The sequence below is a fragment of the Littorina saxatilis genome, linkage group LG12 (assembly GCF_037325665.1).
Source record: "Littorina saxatilis isolate snail1 linkage group LG12, US_GU_Lsax_2.0, whole genome shotgun sequence".
Taxonomy (NCBI): Eukaryota; Metazoa; Mollusca; class Gastropoda; order Littorinimorpha; family Littorinidae; genus Littorina; species Littorina saxatilis.
In genome coordinates, this window is record NC_090256.1 from 83,761,377 (window position 1) to 83,783,667 (window position 22,291).

The 22,291-nt window shown below is 43.0% G+C and overlaps 3 protein-coding genes across 5 annotated transcripts in view; 2 read left to right on the forward strand and 1 right to left on the reverse strand.

Moving 5' to 3' along the window:
• The window catches only part of LOC138982996 (eukaryotic translation initiation factor 2-alpha kinase 3-like), a 387,290-nt gene that overhangs the window by 23,780 nt on the left and 341,219 nt on the right, over positions 1–22,291 (forward strand). Inside the window, exon 17 of one of the 2 annotated variants that reach the window (XR_011461032.1) lies at positions 449–2,252. Coding sequence is in view for 1 of the 2 variants with exons in the window: in XM_070356385.1 (XP_070212486.1) it covers positions 449–664 (216 nt within the window). In the remaining variant the exon portion in view is untranslated. Of the gene's footprint in view, positions 1–448; positions 4,145–22,291 lie in introns of those variants that run through there. The other variant, XM_070356385.1, reaches the window with a different exon arrangement.
• On the reverse strand, positions 4,243–8,257 carry LOC138982998 (uncharacterized). Of its 2 annotated transcripts, none has more exons than XM_070356387.1 (3): positions 7,945–8,257; positions 7,054–7,175; positions 4,243–4,665 (listed from the first exon to the last, which is right to left on the reverse strand). In XM_070356387.1, the coding sequence occupies exons 1-3, from the start codon at positions 7,998–8,000 to the stop codon at positions 4,334–4,336; spliced, it is 510 nt and encodes a 169-aa protein (XP_070212488.1). In that variant the 5' UTR covers positions 8,001–8,257; the 3' UTR covers positions 4,243–4,333. The 2 variants fall into 2 exon arrangements, with proteins under 2 accessions (XP_070212488.1, XP_070212490.1); XM_070356389.1 differs by having other exon boundaries at positions 4,243–4,638; positions 7,945–8,220.
• Positions 8,099–21,527, forward strand: LOC138982997 (uncharacterized). The gene is made up of 7 exons (XM_070356386.1): positions 8,099–8,182; positions 9,329–11,547; positions 14,359–14,522; positions 16,053–16,188; positions 18,773–18,961; positions 19,635–19,792; positions 20,222–21,527. The coding sequence occupies exons 2-7, from the start codon at positions 9,360–9,362 to the stop codon at positions 20,375–20,377; spliced, it is 2,991 nt and encodes a 996-aa protein (XP_070212487.1). The 5' UTR covers positions 8,099–8,182; positions 9,329–9,359; the 3' UTR covers positions 20,378–21,527.

A 22,291-nucleotide genomic window follows, 5' to 3' on the forward strand; every position in this document is an offset into this window, starting at 1 on the left:
GTGTGTGTGCGCACATAATTATGAGTGTGTTCACTTTTGTGTGTTTGCTAATGTGTGTGTGTGCGCGCACATGGGTGTGTGAAAGATGGTAATGACAAAGAACATCAAATCAATAATGAACGCAGAAGTTATTTTTTGGTAAATTTGTATGAATTTTTTTTTCTTTGTTAACAGCACATTCTACCCCACCTATGTTGACCCAAGTTTTTTTTAGCTGCAGCACGTCACTCAGAATTGTAGTACATAACTGTGTATCAACATGCTGGAATGCAGGCGTTAGATCGACGTTACAGGAAGCGACTGAAGCTAACAGTCTGAGCGGATATATCTGTACCTGGTCAGATAGAGCCATATGAGTGGGTACGGATATATCCGTACCTGGGAGACAATGAGTTAAAGCAAAGCAATATTTCTGAAATTGAAAGTATATCTATCTGTCTTTTTTCAGAGTGACCTGGTGAGACAGCTGACCTCAGTCAAGCCTCAGACGCGGCCTACAACACAGCAGATTCTGAATCACAGCTTGCTGAAAGACTTTGTTCCTCGCAGACTAAACTTCCTTGCTCGCTCCCGCACCATCTCTGGCTCCAGTGCTCACTCTGTATCTGAACCTGTTCTCTCGTCAGACACGGCAGTGATTCAACCTTCTGGACAAGTGTTTTGAAACATGCTGCTCAAACATCAATCTAGAAATCTGTTTGGACCTATTGCTGTCCTGAGACAAAAGGATGGCGATTCAAACTGTCAGTGACTGTAGGTCAAGGTCTTTCTACAAGCTTTGTGTCAGAACAGAACTATGAAACTTAGTTAAGTGAACCATTGGATTATCTTTGAAACTGACATTGACTGAAAACCTCTGTTTGCACAGAACTGTGCGCAGTGAAACACTTTGATTTCAATGAAGACTGGCATCTCTAGGCCTTGCTCCAGGCCCAATTTCAGGTTGAAACTGTAAACAATGAGAACAGTGGGTCGTAATTAAAATTATCATCAGTTGGAGGATTTCAGATCAGAACTGTTAATGATGAAAGGACTGAATCGGCACTCAGGAGCTTTCATCGAATGTGAACTTGTGTGGTTTTGGGCTTAATAATGCAAGGCCATATGTCATGGAAAAGGCATTTATTTAATGATGCATGCAATATTGTTGAGATTGTTTTGACTGGTTAGCTCTCATAACCACAGTCTATAATGTTTTGATTGATTTTCTCTTTAAAATTGTCATCATATTGAAATATGTTTCCAGAAATGAGTGAATGTATGAAACCAAAATTTGAGTGCTGTGAGTGTGAATTTGTCTTCTAAGTTAATTTATTTTGCACAATACTTTTTCACTGCTGTTTTTTCTCAGATTAGCTTTAAAAAAAGTTTAAAAACTGCTGTGACTTATTTTTTTAAAGACTAACTTTGAATGTTTAAACTTGTCAGACAGGTCAACCACAATCTTGATTAACAGCTCTAAGATTCAAAATAATGAATAGCTGATTTGTCATTAATACGATGTGTGTGCACACAGGCTTGTAGTTTTAGAAGACATGATGCCATTTATGTTATTTTCTATAAGAGAGAGCGATGGTATTGTTTTCTTAGCGCATTACATGTATTATTGTTTTCACACACACAGAGCCTTCCCAGAACAGAATGAAGATTATAGATCTGGTAATACAGTAAGTTAACCAAACAAGTGAAATTTATTTTATTGAAACCTAAACTCCTAGTATATTTTGGATGCCAAATTGTGGAGGATCTTGTATCTTCAATGAACTTCCAGCGGTCTGAAATCATCTTCAAGTGTGTGTGTGTGTGTGTGTTAACTCCTTTGTGAAACTAGAAGTCTTCCATAACTGATTGTAGCTATAGTTGTGTATTTAAGTCATTTAATGCCTATTAAGAGAATTGAAATATTTAACAACAGAGTTATACAGACAATGTTACTTTATTTTTAGAACTATCACAATTTACCTTTATGTCCATTTTGTTCGTTTATGTGTGTTTGAAGTCATCACTGGTTATTCAATTTGAATACAGTACTAGGATAACCATGTTAGGCAGGTCCTGCTAAACTTGTGCAGCTGTTGCAAGAACGGTGCAGTTAAAGGTACATTCCTTCTTGTGTAAAGAATCATCTTCATCACCACAGATCTGTTGAAGATTTCACATGGGATGAAAGCTTCCTTCAACTTAGACACGTGCCTCAAATGTCTGAGGACTGGGTGGCCGAGTGGTAACGCACTTGCGCTCGGAAGCGAGAGGTTGTGAGTTCGACCCTGGGTCAGGGCCTTTCCTAACCTAGGTGGTGGGTTCAAGTGCTAGTCTTTCGGATGAGACGAAAAACTGAGGTCCCTTCGTGTACACTACATGGGGTGTGCACGTTAAAGATCCCACGATTGACAAAAGGGTCTTTCCTGGCAAAATTGTATAGGCATAGATAAAAAATGTCCACCAAAATACCCGTGTGACTTGGAATAATAGGCCGTGAAAAGTAGGATATGCGCCGAAATGGCTGCGATCTGCTGGCCGATGTGAATGCGTGATGTATTGTGTGAAAAATTCCATCTCACACGGCATAAATAGATCCCTGCGCCTTGAGTCCGAGTCTGGAGATACGCGCGCGATATACAGGGTTCGTACAGGTCATGGAAAACCTGGAAAGTCATGGAATTTGATTTTTAATTTTCCAGGCCTGGAAAGTCACGGAATTTCAATTCAAGTCATGAAAAGTCATGGAATTTAACAAAAATAAGAAAGAAAGAAAAATTAACCTTTAGCACGCCAGCGGCGATTTTCGTTGCCCAGCCATTCCCCCCCTCCCCCCTTGCCAGCCAGCAGCGATTTGCGTCGCCAGCACAAGGCTTGTTCGTATGACCAACTTCTCGTTCGTATTTGCATACGAGAATAACGGTATTTTTAACGGCACTTGAGCCAAAGCGAGGCTCACTTCCTTCCGTTATCTCGTTGTGTCGTCTGCGCTGCATTTGAGTCGGTTTCGTCGAAGTTTTCTGCTTTTGTTTTTGCATCGATAAAGTACTTTAGCGCTTCGACAAGCAAGATGGAGGATGATGAGTTTGAAACTTTCTTTCGAGTTGTTTCTTGACAACAAAAAGTATGCGGAATTGGAACGAATTACCGAGGAAGATCTTCGCAATGAACTGTGTATCGCGGTGAAAAAAATGACAGTTCGTCAAGTCACAGTGACGGTTACGAAACGGAATTTACGAAAGTGCAGATGGATACAAACAGTGGCTGGTCCAGTTTAGTGAAATGACAGGACCAGCAAACATTACAGATAATCTGACTGCGTAGCAAATGCTTGACATGCTTGTCGAAGAGACACTGCGTAGAAACTGACTCAAATTCAGTGCAAAGCAAGCCAGTGTCAAAACTGGCAGTGACAAGACGTAAAAAGTTTGCGTGTTCGGAAATGGCGACCTGTGGATCTAGTCATGGAAAATGTTATTGAGGCTCATGGAAAGTCATGGAAAAGTCATGGAATTTTGTTTCTAAAAACCAGTGGGGACCCTGGATATAAGACTTGATATAATGTGCCTCATATCCACAGGCCGGCTGTTTTCTGTGTAGAGTACCACATATTTGTTGAATCAATCATAACTGACACCAGAGTCAACATTCCACATTTATTCAGCAAAAAATATGTGTACACCGATAACAGCTAGCTAGACTGTTGGTTTTGGGTACGAGTGCAAGAGGAAGGGTGCTCTAATTCAGCGCGAAAGCCTGGTCAGATCTGTGGTAGTTATTGTTCACATAGGAAGAAATGCAGCTTTAAGAAATCTCTGTGAAAGATAAGCAGTCCTTATTGTTCATGAAATCAATGAAAAAGAATCATAGTTGATGCTGCCAAGAGTTACGAATGCAGTGGTTTAATTTAAACACAAATCAAGTCTTGCGCAAATTGTAAAATCAGAATGAGCAGTGAAAGCCAAATGGACATTACTGAAAGATTATTATGTTTTTATCAGCTGGTACCTCACAGTTGGTTCTGTTTGTTACATGCACTTAGTTGTGTACTATTTGAAATAATGTTCTTGATGTAAATATATACATTTTTTTACTGAGTATGAAACTGAATGCTGGAAATAAAATGAACAATAAAAGAAGGGGCTGGTGCCACCACAACATGAAATCAGTCGGATTTTTTAATGTGTGTAAGTTCTTACCCCAAGGCAGCTGCTTTGTAATATAACACCTTACATAAAACAACCAAACCCATAGTACGCAACACACACTTGTTCTAACATTTATTTTTCAGTTAGTATGAAATCTCTCCGGTGAAAAATCAACAATCTTCTCACAAGGTAAACTATTGAAAGAATCACTGGCTGCCTTGCTCCATGCAATCACCAACATTTTCACAAACCTCACTTCTGACAGCATCTGGTCCAGTTTTATCCCAATTCTTCGCAGTTACTTCACCTTCTTTTGGAACTTTGTGCTCTGCGGCAACATTTGCAGGAGAAACCGGTGCCTGTAGAGAAGCGATACCTTTAGGGACATGCTGGTGCATGTCTTGGATAGTTTGAGTGCACTGCTGGCACGACTCCTGGGCGTCTGCAAAGAGTTGCTGGTTCTGGGGGTTGAACTGCGTGGCCAGGTCCACCTCCAGCATGTGACACCGCACTGCACAGCATGAGGGCTTATTCAGGCCTGAAAGTGGCAAGTATTTTACTCGCCATGGCGAGTAGAAACATGTAACTGGCGAGTAGAAATGTTCATCTACTCACCAAATGCTGAAACAAATTGTTGGTTTGGCTAGTAAAGTTTGCTCTCTGTTCAGAATCACTAGCCAAAGGCGAGTACACCATTTGTTGGACTTTTATAAGGGCTGTTATTTGCAGCTGTGTATACAGTTCATAATGTCTTAATATTGACATGCATTTTCAGACTTCCTCATTTTTACATTTAGTCAAGTTTTGACTAAATGTTTTAACATAGAGGGGGAATCGAGACGAGGGTCGTGGTGTATGTGTGTGTGTGTGTGTGTCTGTGTGTGTCTGTCTGTGCGTGTGTGTGTGTAGAGCGATTCAGACCAAACTACTGGACCGATCTTTATGAAATTTGACATGAGAGTTCCTGGGAATGATATCCCCGGACGTTGTTTTTTTTTTTCGATAAATACTTTTGATGACATTATATCCGGCTTTTTGTAAAAGTTGAGGCGGCACTGTCACACCCTCAATTTTTAATCAAATTGATTGAAATTTTTGTAAAGCAATCTTCGACGAAGGCCGGACTTCGGTATTGCATTTCAACTTGGTGGCTTAAAAATTGATTAATGACTTTGGTCATTAAAAATCAGAAAATTGTAATAAATTTTTTTTTATATAAAAGTTAAAACGATCCAAATTTACGTTCATCTTATTCTACATCATTTCCTGATTCCAAAAACATATAAATATGTTATATTTGGATTAAAAACAAGCTCTGAAAATTAAAAATATAAAAATTATGATCAAAATTAAATTTCCAAAATCGATTTAAACACAATTTCATCTTATTCCTTGTCGGTTTCTGATTCCAAAAACATATAGATATGATATGTTTGGATTAAAAACACGCTCAGAAAGTTAAAACGAAGAGAGGTACAGAAAAGCGTGCTATGCAGCACAGCGAAACCACTACCGCGCTGAACAGGCTCGTCAGTTTCACTCCGTTATGCACAAGCGGCGGACTACGGTCATTTTGAAAAAATGCAGTGCGTTCAGTTTCATTCTGTGAGTTCCACAGCTTGACTAAATGTAGTAATTTCGCCTTACGCGACTTGTTATTATTTTAAGAATGCTCAAACCCTGATAAAATCAGTCTTTAAAGAGAGGAATTCTGAAAATGTATGTCAATGTATAGACATTATGAACAGTAAATCTAACATCAAAAACCAAGGTCTTAATTTGAAATGTCTTAAAATGGGAGGGGGGGGGGGAGGGGGGGGGTGGCACAGTATCGTACAGGTGCCTACCTATCTTTTGTCATACACAGGACCGACAATGCCAAGAAAAAATGAAGCTTGCAAGGAGCTTGATGAATCATTGTTGATTATCCATTTTATTATTGATGTGTAAATAAATAGTGATAAATAGAATGTGCTCTGCTGACCTCAGATTGCGTTCAAAAAGGAAAAACAGTCATATGTGACACTAATTAACTAGCAAGCATTCTGTAAACAAAAGAACAGATTTTATACAAAGCCTTGAAGGTTAATAAATTCACAAACAAATGTTAAGTTATGAATTCATTCAGTTATAATATGTACAGTGGAACCCCCCTTTAAAGACCTTCACAAATCTGACAAAATCAGGTCCTAGAAAGGAGGCAGTCTTAAAGGTGGTCGTCTACATTTATGCTTTTTTTCCCAATAATCTTATGGTTAGATTTCGATACTAAATTATGTCAAATGATGAATGAACCATGGGGAAAAAAGTTATAGAAACAACAAAAAATATGTAAAAAAAGATTTTATTTTTGGGTAGCGTGACTCACGCTTCCAATATTTTGTTTTCTGTTTGCTGAGAACATGTGCTTTGCCTAAAAATACTGACCAATCAAATTCATGTCACTATGCTTATAGCCACGCCCAAACAAGTGCAGCAACAGTTTGACACCGGAGCGCTGTCCACGCTTTTTTTTAAATGCACGAAATGCACAGGATTTGAGAGGAGTTTTGCGCTTGGCATTTTCCAAATAAGGATATCCTACTATGAGTACTACGCTGGAATACTACAATGAATTTTCAAACGGCTACACTGGCTTCGTCTTTCCTGATCGAAAGGGGGTGTATTGTTGATATTTGTAGATAACAGACTCTGCATTTTAATGGTCAAATGGCGATTTCGGTATAAAAATGTAGACAAGGACCTTTAAAATGGAGGTAAATTTACAGAGCTTATGATTGGAAAATCTGAAAAAGCAAGGACTTAAAATGGAGGAAGACTTAAATTGGGGGGTCTTAAAAGGGGGTTCCACTGTGTTTGACTTCCTACACTGCCTTCTTTGTGATTTACACCAATTCTACACAAGGTACAAAACCTGGATATTTACCACTTGACTTGAGGATTTTCATTCTCAGCTCTTCCAGTTCTCTGTTGCCAGCATCCAGAATGTCCTGTGCAGGATCATAAATATTTGCCTGTTCGGACGATCCGTTTCCGCTTAACTCCCGTCTGAAAAGTCACAGAAATGATTGCTTTACCCATTAAATGAATTGATGTATTTGTTAAAGCTGCAGAAAATGTTTTTGTCAAAGCTAATTGTTGTTATAAGATAAGCATTAAACAAACTTTACTCACCAGACACGAAAACATGTTTGGAGAAAAAAGAAAATGTCACGGTATTTAAATTATTTCTTTATTAGAAATAACAAACAACAGATCTGACAGAATGAGTGAAACCAGAGACATACATACAATCTATCTCTGGTGAAACTGAAAGTCAAAGAACTAGACAAACTCGTTCATCACTTTTTCTCCCATTAATTGTTACTACATTAAAAATCTGATTTAAGACTAGGTGGAAAACATTTTTTTTCTTTGCATGTTTTTCAGTGTTCCTGGTGAGTATTTTGTTTTGTTTTTCTTATCTTGTTCTAGTCCTGGTTATCATTAGATCTGAACTTCATGACCGACAATGAGTACAAGAATACAAGTTTGGCCGGTAATGAAAATAAAAGTAAATTTTGGTTTATGCACTCTTTCTTCCTTTTTTGCACTTCCGTTTCTATTTTGTCTGCTTTCTTTTCTTCACAACTTCTTTATTTGGTAGCACACCTTACCTGCACCCCAAGAGTACCTCACCTTACCCACACTGGCCACAGTCACAAAGTCCTAAATTATAAAGACCCCCCTCCCCCCCCCCCCCCCCCCCCCCCCCCCATCAGTTTTTCTACAAACGCTTCTTCAGTAAAGTGTCCCAAATGTAAGGAAACTAACTTACCGATTTATAACAGACATATCCTGGCTCTCTGAGAATTCAAAGTTGCCTAGTTCCATGTTGCCCGTGGACCAGAAAAGACTCGAGTTTGCTTCGTCTGCTTGTGATCTAATGAAAAAAGTCCCGGAGTTTCATGCTCATGAATACTCGTGCGCATGTCACTGAACACCGTCGCAAGCATCTGTGTTCTTGGAGAGACAAGGCATACAGTTGAACTGCTCGTTTTTCGCAACATAACGAGGTAAGAGTCGATGTTTCAATGTCTCGAAATGTTGTATACTTTAATAAATACAGTTTGCTTCAAACTGATGACGTTAGACAGGAAGGCGCTAAAACGAATCGAAAGTACGGACTTTCATTTTCGCTGATCTCGGTGTTATTACATGTGTCTTCCCCGTTGCACGTTTGTTGCACCGATGTCTACTGTTGACGAAGAGAACTACGTGGAGCAGGATAATACTTTTGCATCAGTGCAGACGTGTGCTGTTGTTGTTTCTTTACAACTTTGTAAGTTTGCTAGCTTGTCAAAGCTTTTGAAAATCTGGCAGTAGGCCTCCCCGTCACTCGTCAGACGAAATCACCCTCTCATTAGAACAGCCAGACATACAATGATACAGTATATCTCTGGAACAGCAGAACAAAAACGCGCGTATGCTGTTTTACATATTTTTAGCAAGAGGAATTCTCTGAGGTTGCATTGTAGTACGTACACTTTTGTTTTAGGGGTGTTCTGTTTAGTGTTGCTGAACATGGCAAGAAACTTTTAAAATAATAATAATAGTACAAAAAAATGTCAGGGGTTCTTTCAGTTGTACTTCCAGAGATAGAATGCATTGCAAAGCCCGTTTGATGACACAATTTGAAGTAAGCTTACCAGAATGTTTTACATTATGAGATTTGTCACAATTAATTTTGAAAGACAAACTGTCAAACCTTTCTCCCGTTTCTTTCAGGTAAGAATTAATTGCTTGCAGCTAGCCTCTGGCTATGCAAGGGTGTATATGGAACGGTTTAATGGCTAGCTATGCAAGAATTAAACAGCATTGCCATTGGTTGATACCAAAAAGGTCTGCACTAGTCGGTAAACAGACATGAACAGAATAGGATTGGCAGCTGTACGGTTGCCATTTTGACTGGCGTAGCGAGCACCTCCAAGTCTAAGGCATGCTCGCCTACTCTCGCCAAATTTTAGCGTTCCTCGCAGCAAGAATTACCAAAGAAACGCTACTTCCTCGCTTCACTCGCCAAATTTTGTGTCAAAGAAATGGTGGACTGTTTTCATCAACATGATTCCTTTCTTACATTTTTTCTCATATCAGTGAATAGTTATCTTGTATCTGTACTCTTATGGTCTACATAATCCTTTTTGTTGTCTGTTCATATGCAGGGACACACCTACTGGTTGAAGCAAAGCAAGGATGAATCTGGACGAGGTGAGGCACCAGCTGACTGCTGGCTTTGAGCGTGTCAACAGCATGAAGAATTCCACAGCGCGGATCGAACAATGCAGAATCAGCTTGAGGATGAAACGTGAGAGCATGCTGACTGAGGTTAAGTCCATGATGACGCAGATGGCCGCCAAACTGCACCAGCTTCAGCTCTTCATGGAGGCGACCGTCAAGGAAAGGGTGGCCAAGCGAGAGAAACTCCTTGATGCCAATTTAAAAGAGATACACGAGGGTTATGCCAAGCTGGTGCAGGTGTGTGTGGAGGCTGATCAGGTCCTCAGGGGCAGGAATGATGACCTGCTGGGAAGGTCATGTCAGCGGCTTTTCAACAATTTTGAAACTGCCAAGTGCAAGTTGGACACTGCCGAGAAGATTGACATAGATGGTATGCTTGGGTTTGAGCTTCAGAGCAACACCAAGCGGTTCCTGTCCTCTAACTATGTAGCCAGGCTGCTGTCCTTAGATCGCCTCCGTAGACCTTTAGAAGCTGACGAGTTCTGGGTTGATGCTCCGCATTGTCAAACTGTAAACACTATGACGGACAAAAAGGGCAGAGTGGATACCCAGCATTCAAATCATGTGGAATGTCGCAACAACAACAGGTCATCAGCATTTGGAGAGCCCCAAGCAAGAATCTCAAGTGGATCACCACAGCAGCCACTTGAAACCATAGATGAATTGCCTGAGGATGGTTCTGGCTATGTTGCATCGAGAACCAGCACCCCTAGGCCCAGACCAGGTTTAATGCTTGACCGTGTCAGCATTCGTGAGATGGACTTGTGCGTCTCTGAGGAACAAGAGAAGTGCCAGAAAAACAAGATCGTCATGGATAATGATATACCCCCACCCCCAGGATTTTCAAAGTTGGTGATAGCAGACATACCAGACATTGATGCTCAGAGCATTCACACAAAGTTCCAAAGGCAAATGAAGTCGAATAGGAGCATTAACCCACTGTCAAGCCCAGACATTTCCACTGATAGTAGTTCAGCAGCCGGGACCCCTGGCAGAGGCTGTCGTGGTGATGTTTCCAGTGGTGCCTCAAATCCAGATACAAGTCCTGCTTCTGCTGGCCGGTATTCCTCTTCTTCCTTTGTCTCATCAGACTCCAAGTCTTTCTCTAGTTCTGCTCAGAGCTTAAGAAATGGAACCAGTTTAAACATAGAGCTACTCAAGTCAGAAGTGCGAACAAGAGAGGAGGAAGACTTTGTGTGGGATTCTGATGACTCGGATGAAATCGCAAGTCCCCAGTCCGGCTCCAGTAGATCTGCGAAGTCATCATCAGGCGCTACCTCTGCTCAAGAAGGTAGTAAATGTGGTAGTGGCCAAAGTACAAAACCTCAGTCTGTTTCTGGTAGACAGGTCACAAAATCACGGTACAACTACAACTCATCTCCAGAGACATTGGCTTCAAAAGCTCCTTACACCAGCGAACTGGGATCAGAAAGCTCCCAGCCTACCGTTGAATCACCAGAAAGTTTTTCTGAGCCTTCACACTGGGACAGTCCAGTAACTGGCTTTAGTAAACTTACCTTAGAGTCTCAGAATGTCACGCAACCTTCTCATGCAGCAGATTCATCGTACTCTAAGGGCACACAAAAGGCAGCACCTGCAACCCAAAAAGGGTTTCTGGGCTCTCCAAACTCAAAGAATGTTGCACTTAAGACTCTTAAAAACTCAGAGACTTCAGGCACCTACGCTGTGGATGCAAGCAGATCCAAATCATGCCGACTTCCTGTGGCGCTAGACATCAACATTGTGGTGGGCCATTCCGGGGATAAGCACCAGCATCCTATCGAAGACAAGCTAGAGCATGGAGTTGACAATCAGGAGTCATCAAAGTCACTGCCATTGAAAGATTCCATGCAAGCTGTACCGCAGAACATCAAACCGGAGAGCAAAGACACGGACACCAGGGAAAGCCTCGCAGAGAAGGTATTGGAGCAGAAGTCACAAGCCCACGTCATGCACATCAAACGAGAACTGACAGAAACCGTAGTGAAGCATGAAATCAAAACACAACCGGTTAGGAAGGGAGAGCAAGTAGAAGCTGAAGTGCCGAAGACCAATGAAGTCCCAGTCCCCCGACCAATAAAAACTCGAAGCAAGCGTCTGGACCTCAGTCGCATGTTGGTACATGTTGGGGGCTCCCTGTTTGGTAAGTAAATGAACTACAGTTTCATTTCTCTCTGGTTCGATCTTGCACTTGCAGTGAGAGAGTTGCATTACCGCACAGGGATTAATCTTTGACTGACTGACTGATGAGGAATTTTAATGTTCTCACAGGCACCTAACCCTGTTAGGGACATATTGGTAATATTCTAATTAAAACAAATCACTTTATTTATTCACTTGTGGAAAATGACACTTGACAGATCTGTCTTCTTTAACTGTTCAAGCATCTTCTTCATTGGTGTGCCCTGACTGTGTTAACTGTTGAATCACCTGGATTAAAGCCTGACTGAAATACTGTCAATAAATTATCTGTCAAATATATACTGTTCAAAAAAAGAAACGCATAGTTGCTACTTGCCAAATTTGTTTTATTTTTCGAAAAAATTAACAGAAAATCCAATATTTAGATTATTTGTTTGAAATTTGGTATGGACACAGTTGAATGCACACACAGTTCATTTGCATCTTCAAATCAATCAGTCAATCAATACGATTGGGTGCCGAGGCTGTCAAGTCAGTAGGGGGTGTGACTGCCTTGAGCAGCAACAACTGCCCGGCACCTTCTGGGCATGGACTGGATGAGATGCCGGATATCTTGCTGTGGGATGGTGTCCCACTCCTCCTGAAGTGCCTGCAATAGATCGCGGTGATTTGCCGGCGCTTCTTCTCGCCTGCGCACACGTCTGTCCAATTCATCCCAGAGGTGTTCTATCGGGTTCATGTCTGGCGACATGGATGGCCAGGGAAGCACCTGGACATGGTGGTCGGTGAGGAACTGGGTGGTGAGTCGTGCTGTGTGCGGGCGAGCGTTGTCCTGCTGGAATATGGCATCCTGGTCAGCCAGAAGAGGAAGGGCGTGTGGGCGCAGAATTTCCTCCACGTATCGCTGGGCAGTTATGCGCCCTTGGACGTGCACCAGGGTGCTCCTTCCAGCGGTATTGATCGCCCCCCACACCATGACGCCTCCACCACCATGAACGGGTGCCTCATCCACACAGTTGGGCGCGTAACGTTCGTTTACTCTCCGGTAGACCCTCCTCCGACCATCATGTCGCTGGAGCAGGAAGTAGGACTCGTCGCTGAACCACACGTGTCTCCAGTGATTCCGGACGGTCCAGCGAAGGTGCTGGTTGCCCCACTGCACTCGGTTCTGGCGATGGCGGCGGGTGAGGACAGCTCCTCTGTGAGGTCTGCGAGCTCTCAAACCAGCTTCATGCAGGCGGTTCCGCACGGTCTGGTCCGATAATCGGTGTGGCCCGGGGAGAGCCTGGACAGAAGATGAGGCCGACAGGAAACGATTCCGGAGGTGGCGGAGCCGTATGAAGCGGTCGTGAGCAGCAGTTGTCGCCCTTGGTCTTCCCGCTCGTGGCAAGTCAGCAACGGAGCCAGTGGCTTGAAACCTGACCCACAGTCTACTGATGGTGCTCTGGGACACGTGGAAGTGCCTGGCGATTGCACTTTGACTTTGGCCTGCTTGTAAACGACCCAATGCAATTTGGCGGTCTTCTCTGCTCAATCGGGCCATCTTTCGTCGCTGAATTGTCGTCTGATTTCTTTGTGGCGAACAATCCGCTTTTATGGGTTTTGGAAGACATGGTGAGAGCTCAATATTCCCCGAGTTTCACGAGATTACACTGAAGCATGACGAGTGGTCATGCCAAATGAGCAATTTTGACATTGTAACCACTGATAACGCATGCGTCACGTGCAGAGCTCACTTGTGGCAATGGACGAAAGGTCGACGACCAGATAAACATTTTCTGCAGTTTGGTGGATATCCTTGTAGCCATATAACTAAATTAACCAAATATTACAAGCTATGCGTTTCTTTTTTTGAACAGTATATATGTAAACATATCTATATCTATATCTATATACGGCTTGTGTGTGTTCGCGATTCACGGCCAAAGTTCTCGATGGATCTGCTTCAAATTTGGTGGGCATATTCAGGTAGACCCCGGACACAATCGTGGAAAATTTTGATCACGTGCGTGCTCTCAGCGCACAGCGCTGAACCGATTTTGTTTTTTCTGTACATCCATTCCCAGTAACTCTTCCTTATCTTCTCCAGTGTTTTGCGCGTTTATCTCCCTTCCTTCGTACGGTGCGCTGGCAAAGCCGGCGTACACCCGGCTCGGCAAAGCCGGGTATTCGGCTCTACTTCTTCCCGGCGAAGCCGTACCCGGCGAAGCGGGTATTCATCTAGTATATTTTAATACAATTTTCCATTACTTTATAACATTTTTGGTATACTGCTTAATTGTTTTCGTGACGTCAATCTTTCTTCAGAAAGAGCCATCGTTTTTGTCAGTCATGAATTGCTTTGAGCTGAATCGTGCACCTTTGAGGTATGGGAACACTAGATCACAGTAGATGCTTTGCATATGATATAAATACATGTGTCTTCATCGCTATGTGAGTTATTGTGACTGCTGTTGTTAGTTTACTTTTACTGTCATGCGTGCCCATTTTTCTCTTTCTCAATCTCAGTCTCACTTGTCTGAAAGGATTGCACATAAGGTTCTTTCCTGATTTTGTTTAATGTAGGCTGTATCAAGTACCTAGAGCATTGCAAAAAGCAGATTGTCAGTGCTTTCAAGGTTTATGTATTACAATCACACGGTGCACTTTATGATTAATGTTCTTTAAAAGGAGAAATGATCAGAGAAATGTGAAATCTTACCAGACAAGCGAGATGGAGAATGTGCATGCAGATTTAGTTGTGAATGGAGTACAGATGCTCTTGTATACATTAATATATATATATATATATAATATGCATTCACTCCTTCAGAAATCGGTGCCAAGTGTGTGGAAAAGATTCGAGGCGACTTTGATCACCCCATTGGCGTGTGCACTAACAGCAAAGGGGATGTCATTGTTGCTGATACTGGCAACAACATCATCAAAGTCTGCAACAACGGCCGCATCGTCAACAAGTTTGGGGCAGATCTCAGGGTACCAAAATTGATTATTATGAATAGCTACTTTGTAACGCTTATTTAGTTATCATTTTGATGAATAACCAGAACCAGTTTTGGAGGGGGGTGATGGAAGGGATGCTGTGCAGATTTGACAGTGACAGTGGACGTACACTATATGCTGGTTGTTCGGGTCCCTAAAATCCAACTGCGACATACACATACAAATTATTATGATGGATGGGGAGGTAGTTTTGTGCTCTCAAAAAAATTTCCATGTAGTGGAAGTCCCCTGTAACGAGATAGTGCTTCAAGTTGGTCAAGTCTCTCTGCCACCTCTAAACCCCTTTTTTCAAAATGATATATATCCCATGACCTCCCTTCTTTGTCTCTGTAAATGTACTCTAGGTATATTTCTTGTATTTCCATTGTTCTCTTGTTACATCTATGATGTAACTACTGCACTCTTATAGACGATGAAGGTGTCCAAGATCGCAGGAGATGCGTGTGTATACCACTAGGTATTCAGTCAAATCCGTGTAAGGGGCTTTTAACTGACGGGGACAACCAAGCAACCATTATGCACCGACTTGACATAGATCAACAGACGTGCCTTTAGAATAAGGTATGTGCAGAGGTGCCTCATCTGAACAGACACCTAAAGCTTGATGTTTCCGTCACACTTTGTCTTTTAGATCTTCATGGGATATACAGGTTACAACACTCGTGATTTTTGGCTCACGTAAGTGTAGCCTATGCGATCGTAACTTTGTCTGTCTGTGCGTGCGTGCGTATGTGCGTGCGTGCGTGTGTATGTCTGTGGTAGAAACTCTAACATTTGAAGACGTCACATTACATTGACGTCACATTATGACGTAAGAGGGTTAGACGTCACGCGAAGGAAGTACTGAAAGTCTCCGTCATTATTATTTTGAGCGGGCCGAGACTAGTTGGCAGTCGTGTCCCTGTAAGTAGGCTACATGCAGACAGACAGATCTAGATCTAGTGTCTCGCTTTCTTGCACAGTTTCACCTATGCTCTTTCTGTGTGTGTGTGTGTGTGTGTGTGTGTGTGTGTGTGTGTGTGTGTGTGTGTGTGTGTGTGTGTGTGTGACGGAGTGATTGAGTTTGTGTTACTGTTTGTCGATTTCTTACGTGAGCCTTGATGGCTTCGCCTCTTGTTTTATATGGCTTGTATAGTCAAGACCCAGCGGGAATATCAAAGGGACTCACTCGCCCTTGATATTCATCCGCTGGGTCTTCACTGAAATACAAGCCATATAAAAAACCACTTGTGTTGTAATTATATACATGTACGGGAGCTTTATAATTTTTTAGCTAAAAGCACAGGCACCCTTTTCAAAACCCCATACTACCCCAACAATCTTCACTAATCCACCCATATCACAGCACACAGTGGAAAGCACGGGGGATGTAATGTAAGGTACCTCTTTTGGTCATATTTCGAGGGCTCTCAAACACACATAACTGCATTCTTTGTCTTAGTTCATGTTGAACAGATTGACTATTTCTGATAATATATATCCATGAACTGATTGACTGTTCAGATGCGACGGCCATCAGCGATTGTGGTGAACAAGAAGGACGAGGTGTTTGTGAAGGATGACTTCTGCCTGTATCACTTTGATGCTGAGGGCAGGTACATCAACACCATTGGAAAGAGGATGATGAACTCCCCATACGGTGAGTGTCAGAGGGGTTACCATCCCAGCAAAATTGGCTGTGCCTTGCAACGTTCTATTGGGATGGAAAATAGCGCGGGTGTGACTGTGAAGCGTTACCGACTTACCAACCATCTTGGAGAACTCTCTTGCGATCCACGATTTTACAAGGAAGGGGCCTGTCCTCCTGAGAAAAAAATATGGGGCTGGGAGGGGGGATCCCTGTATAAATTGATGAGTTCTAAATATGTTCTGTGTTTGGGCAAGCTGCCAGGAGAGGCCATCAGATCGTCTTTACATTTGTCCCTGGATCCCGACTGAGACCTGGTTACTGTACGAAATTTGCGTACAATCTTACGAAATTGAAGACCGCTGTACGATTATACGCCAGACATTAAAATCATACGCAAAAAAAAAATTCAATCGTACGCGTTTTTTTGTGTTTGTTCTTTTCGTATCCGTGCCTAAATCACGAAAGGGAGGCAACCGTACATCAGCATCGGTTTGGTACGTCATCCGCCTATCGAGTTGCGCATGCGCATTGCGGTGTTTCTTTTAAACTGTCCAAGATGGCTACACGCGAAAAGCGAGCTCACGAAACCGATTCAGAAGATGAAGGGGACAGTAAAGAGCTTCGGAAGTACAATCAGGTTTTCAAGCCGAGTTACTGCAAAGACTTTCCTTTCGTCACTTCGTCGATGAAGGGAAAACACCACGCCTGTGTTTGGGTTTTTTTTTCAACAAAAATGTTTTAATTTACTTTAGTTTCAGCACAAATTCTTTCTTACATGTATTTACAGTCTTTAAATAATGGGGTTTGAGGGGGGAATAAAGCACAGTGTGTACCGCGAGAATGAAGGGCTGACTCAATACTGCTGACAGCAGCTGATGCAAATTTTCCTCAGAGGTCAAAAATAAAAATTATGTTTTTCTATCATTCGTTTTGTGTCACATTTGAGGGGGGAATAAAGCACGTGTGTGTGTGTGCGTGTGTGTGTGTCTGCACAGTGTGTACCGCAAGAATGAATTGTACACCTTAAAATTCTGATTGTACACATTTTTAGCCTCATTTGTACACCAGGAAATTTTAGTGGTAATCAGGTCTGCCGACTAGTTATCAGACATTTTTATCCTCGGGTTCTCTTCAGCCTGGCTAATATCAAACATAGAATGGGCGGTCTCACATGTGAACGCAGAGGTTGGCAAGAGCATACCAGGGGATAACAGCAGTCAGACCCGGCAAGAGCATACCAGGGGATAACAGCAGTCAGACCCGGCAAGAGCATACCAGGGGATAACAGCAGTCAGACCCGGCAAGAGCATGCCAGGGGATAACAGCAGCCAGACCCGGCAAGAGCATGCCAGGGGATAACAGCAGTCAGACCCGGCAAGAGCATGCCAGGGGATAACAGCAGTCAGACCCGGCAAGAGCATACCAGGGGATAACAGCAGTCAGACCCGGCAAGAGCATGCCAGGGGATAACAGCAGTCGGACCCGGCAAGAGCATGCCAGGGGATAACAGCAGTCGGACCCGGCAAGAGCATGCCAGGGGATAACAGCAGTCAGACCCGGCAAGAGCATGCCAGGGGATAACAGCAGTCAGACCCGGCAAGAGCATGCCAGGGGATAACAGCAGTCAGACCCGGCAAGAGCATGCCAGGGGATAACAGCAGTCAGACCCGGCAAGAGCATGCCAGGGGATAACAGCAGTCAGACCCGGCAAGAGCATGCCAGGGGATAACAGCAGTCAGACCCGGCAAAAGCATGCCAGGGGATAACAGCAGTCAGACCCGGCAAGAGCATGCCAGGGGATAACAGCAGTCGGACCCGGCAAGAGCATGCCAGGGGATAACAGCAGTCAGACCCGGCAAGAGCATGCCAGGGGATAACAGCAGTCAGACCCGGCAAGAGCATGCCAGGGGATAACAGCAGTCAGACCCCATCACAAACAGCTGCTTCACAGGTGTGCTGTCTTCTGACGTACCAAAAACGTCGAGCTACTACAAATAGCTCATGTTTAAGGCAGGGAGACAACTCAGACAATGACTACTGCATCACCCTGTCACACTCGCCCCCGTTTGACTGAACTTTGTCCCCAAAGTTCGGAACTATCGACCCGCCCAGATTTGTTGGGATAGGAACAGCACAGAAATGTACCATGACGCCATTTCTAATCATTCTATATCAAGTGCCATCCCTGTTTGCTAACGCCAAATGTAACGGAGTGCCAGAAGTACAAGAATCACTTTCGAGGCAAAACCAGTCCAACAGGATTGAGATTTTAGAGCTAAATTGGTAGCACTATAAAAGCTGCTATGTGATTGCAGAGGTTGGCAAGGGCATACTAGGCAACAACAGCAGCCAAACCCCAACAGCTACTCCACATCTCACAGGTATGCTGTCGACCGACGTACCAAGAACGTCAAGCTACGGTAAAAAGCTCACTTCAAGGCAGGGAAACAACTCCGCCAATGCAGAGCAGCTGCCTGTGACAGGGAGGACTATTGCGTCACCCTGTCACATTTGTATCATGATTTGAATATAAACACATAGCATTGGTTGGTCTTTGCCTCAAAGCATAAATCCTACCATTCTTTATTTTCAGGGCTAGGTATGACAAGAGACGGTCAGCTGGTGGTGGTAGATGCCTTGTACTCCAACGCTCGTATTCATATCATTGAGCAAAGGGGCAAAATCGACACATACCCATTTCATCCTCTGAGCAGCCGCTATGATGATTCGAAGTGCCGCTTTCTGGCTGTGCACGGAGAAGAGGTTCTCACAAGCGATCTGGGTAAGTGGCAAATCTCTGGGCTGTCCTTTATTGCATTTGGCGACGATGGTGCAGTCAAGTTCCTGTTTTGATAGACTGTAATCATGTTAATCACCTACATTTTCATTGTTGATTGTGATGTACCTTTACATTGCCCGGTTGGCCTAGTGGTAAGGCGTCTGCCCCGTGATCGGGAGGTCGTGGATTCGAACCCCGGCCGGGTCATACCTAAGACTTTAAAATGGGCAATCTAGTGGCTGCTCCGCCTGGCGTCTGGCATTATGGGGTTAGTGCTAGGACTGGTTGGTCCGGTGTCAGAATAATGTGACTGGGTGAGACATGAAGCCTGTGCTGCGACTTCTGTCTTGTGTGTGGCGCACGTTATATGTCAAAGCAGCACCGCCCTGATATAGCCCTTCGTGGTCGGCTGGGCGTTTAGCAAACAAACAAACCTTTACATTGCCAATCCTGATAAAGAGAATGTTACAAGCATGTTGAGAAATGAAAAAGAGAGTCGGATTGTTCAGTAAAACTTGAATACATACAAATTATACAGCTGACTTAATCATCTACATTATATGCCAGTCAGACCATCTGCATTACATACATATATGCAAGTCTGAAAAATTGAAGTTTTTCTGTGATGTGATGGTGTCAGTAACAAAAACGTTTCTGTTTTTTTTTCTCTCAACAGGGAGAAGTTGTTTGTACCTGACCAACCTGAAAGGGGAGCTGTTGCAGACACTGGGAAGGAGAGGCAAACGTCCCGGGGAGCTGAATGATCCGGCCGGGGTGGCAGTCGACAGTGTTGGAAACTGGGTTGTTGCTGACAGCAAGAACCACAGGGTGCAGGTGTGTACGTGCATTTGTTAAAGAATTGCTTCATGATTAAGCTGTGTCAGTCCAGTCTAATACTGACTTGAAACAAATTTAGTTACTTTTAGTAGACTTTTCAGGTGCTATTTTTCACCCTTTTATGTATACCTCTGCTTTGCTGTTTTTATTTGGTGTTTTTTTTCAGAAGTTTTCAGTTACATGCATGACTGTATGATTAGTACTCAAGATTAAAACTTTCATTTGTGTAACGCGGACTTGCAACATCAGAATGCAAAATTTGCATTGACTGGAAATTTTGTTCTATGGGGAAGGCACACCCACCCAGTTTTTGATTTATCGTGGATTGGCAGATGTAACATGGTTATGACTTTGAACATTTTAGCCTTAAGATTCACAGAGACTTAGCATTAGCCATTCTAACAGCACCTTTCTGTTGCTTTTCAGGTGTTTGACCCAAACGGTTACTTCATGGCAACGGTTCAGTTTGGAGGGGATGCCATCCGTAGACCGTCGGGCATCCATCTGACCAGCGACGGCCTGCTGTACGTCATCAATTACATGGACTCCATCATCAAGGTCTACAAGCTTGGAGGGTCGTGAATGCCTGGCTCTGCTGTGTCTGAAATGTGATAGGATGTGACTGTTGAATCTTGTCATAGAACTCGGCGTTATCCAGTTTTTCGACGCCTTCCATGGGCTCAAATCGATATGGTGCCTGACATCATGATCTGATCTGTGGGAATAGGACTGGAGTCCCCGGGCCAGTGTGACACTGTGGTTGTCAGCTTTGTTGAACGTGTGACAAGCTGAGGAACAGCTCCTCCACTTTAGTTTGATTTCTCTGAAAATTTGGACTTATTACTCTCTCTCTCTCTCTCTCTCTCTCTCTCTCTCTCTCTTGTTTTTGTTTGTTTGTTGCTTATGGTAGTTTTGTACTTGACATGATTGTACTTAAAGTTCACATTGTTTTCAAATCGCGATACCTGGTGATGACTCAGCATTTTTGATGTCTTTTTTTTTTCTTTTCTTTGAGCAGGCTGGAATATTGTATCTTTCTGTTGTGATTTTTGTCTTTTTAACTTTTTTCTCCATTGTTTTTGCCTGAAAGTGCAGGGGTCCCCACAGACTCCTTCAGTAAAAGACTTGGATGTTTATATTTTTGCTTTCAGAAGGCACATTTTTCGCCAACACAGGATTTGGGGAAGTGGTACAATGTGTATAAACGTTAACAGTCAAAACATTTAGGCTTACAATTACAAAACACAAGGCAGTGTTTAGTTTACTGTGCTTTGTTGAATTTAGTGGTTTTCAACGTGTCTTTTGCAAGTTCTACAGCAGTTGGTGCTAACCTTCTTCATTTTTGAAAAGCTCCAAATTTACACTTTATATATTTAAAATCAACAGCGCACAATCACTTTCTGATGTTTTCATTGTTTCTTACTGTCTGAATAAAATATGAGTGGTTGCAAACAACTGTCTCAAATGGCCCCAAACGCTGCACAGGTCTGTTTAGGATTTGAAGTCATATACAACACACATGAGGAATATCTTAAATTTAGTGGTTGAACGCACAGTTATGCAAAAACTAAAATGCTGTGTTGGGTAGGCTTTTGAGATGGCATATTCTCCAATAAATTATGTTTTTGTTTACGCCGTGCACTACACTTATTTTGTTGACAATGATTTTGTTTATGATTTTAGCAGTCGTTGTTTATTCAGATGCTATCTCAATAAAACTGCTTAGTTTGGTCATCTGTTGTAATTGTTCTCTGTGTACATTTGTATACATTTATTGTGTGCTTTACACAGAAGCAGCCCGCGTGTAGAATTTTGGTACGTGAGATAGAAAGTGGAAGAAAGATCTCGTTCCATTTAAAAGCCAGGCCAGACCTGTGGTGGCTATGGTGTTCACTCAGGAAGGAATGTATGGCTGCCAGACAAACGCTTTTATTACCTCCCTTAGCTTCTAGAAATGTCCGGAACTGTCCAGTTAATTTTTCTTTCTTCTTTTCTTCCCCTCATAAGAGCAATAGGGAGTCTCTAATATCACTGGCATGATGTGCTTGCTACAGGTGAACAGTAGACACTGGACTGGTCTTATATAGGCTGTATTCAATAAATGGGAGGTCCATAACCTGAGAAAGGAAAAAATGAATCGAGAAACTAAAACCCAGGTGCACATCTGCGGCTCCCAGGGAGTGTGCCTGCACACTATCTTGTTCTTGCCTCTTGCCATTTCAGAGGTATGGCGACCACACACACACACACACACACACACACACACACTTACTATAACCTTGAACGGTTGAAAACGACGTTAAACACCAAATAAAGAAAGAAAGAACACACACTTACATCCATGTTTATATATGGTAGAGACTAGATGAATACCCGCTTCGCCGGGAAGAAGTTGAGCCGAATACCCGGCTGTGCCGGGGACCCGGCTTTGCTGGGTGTACGCCGGCTTTGCCGGCGCACCGCACGAAGGAAGGGAGATAAACGCGCAAAACACTG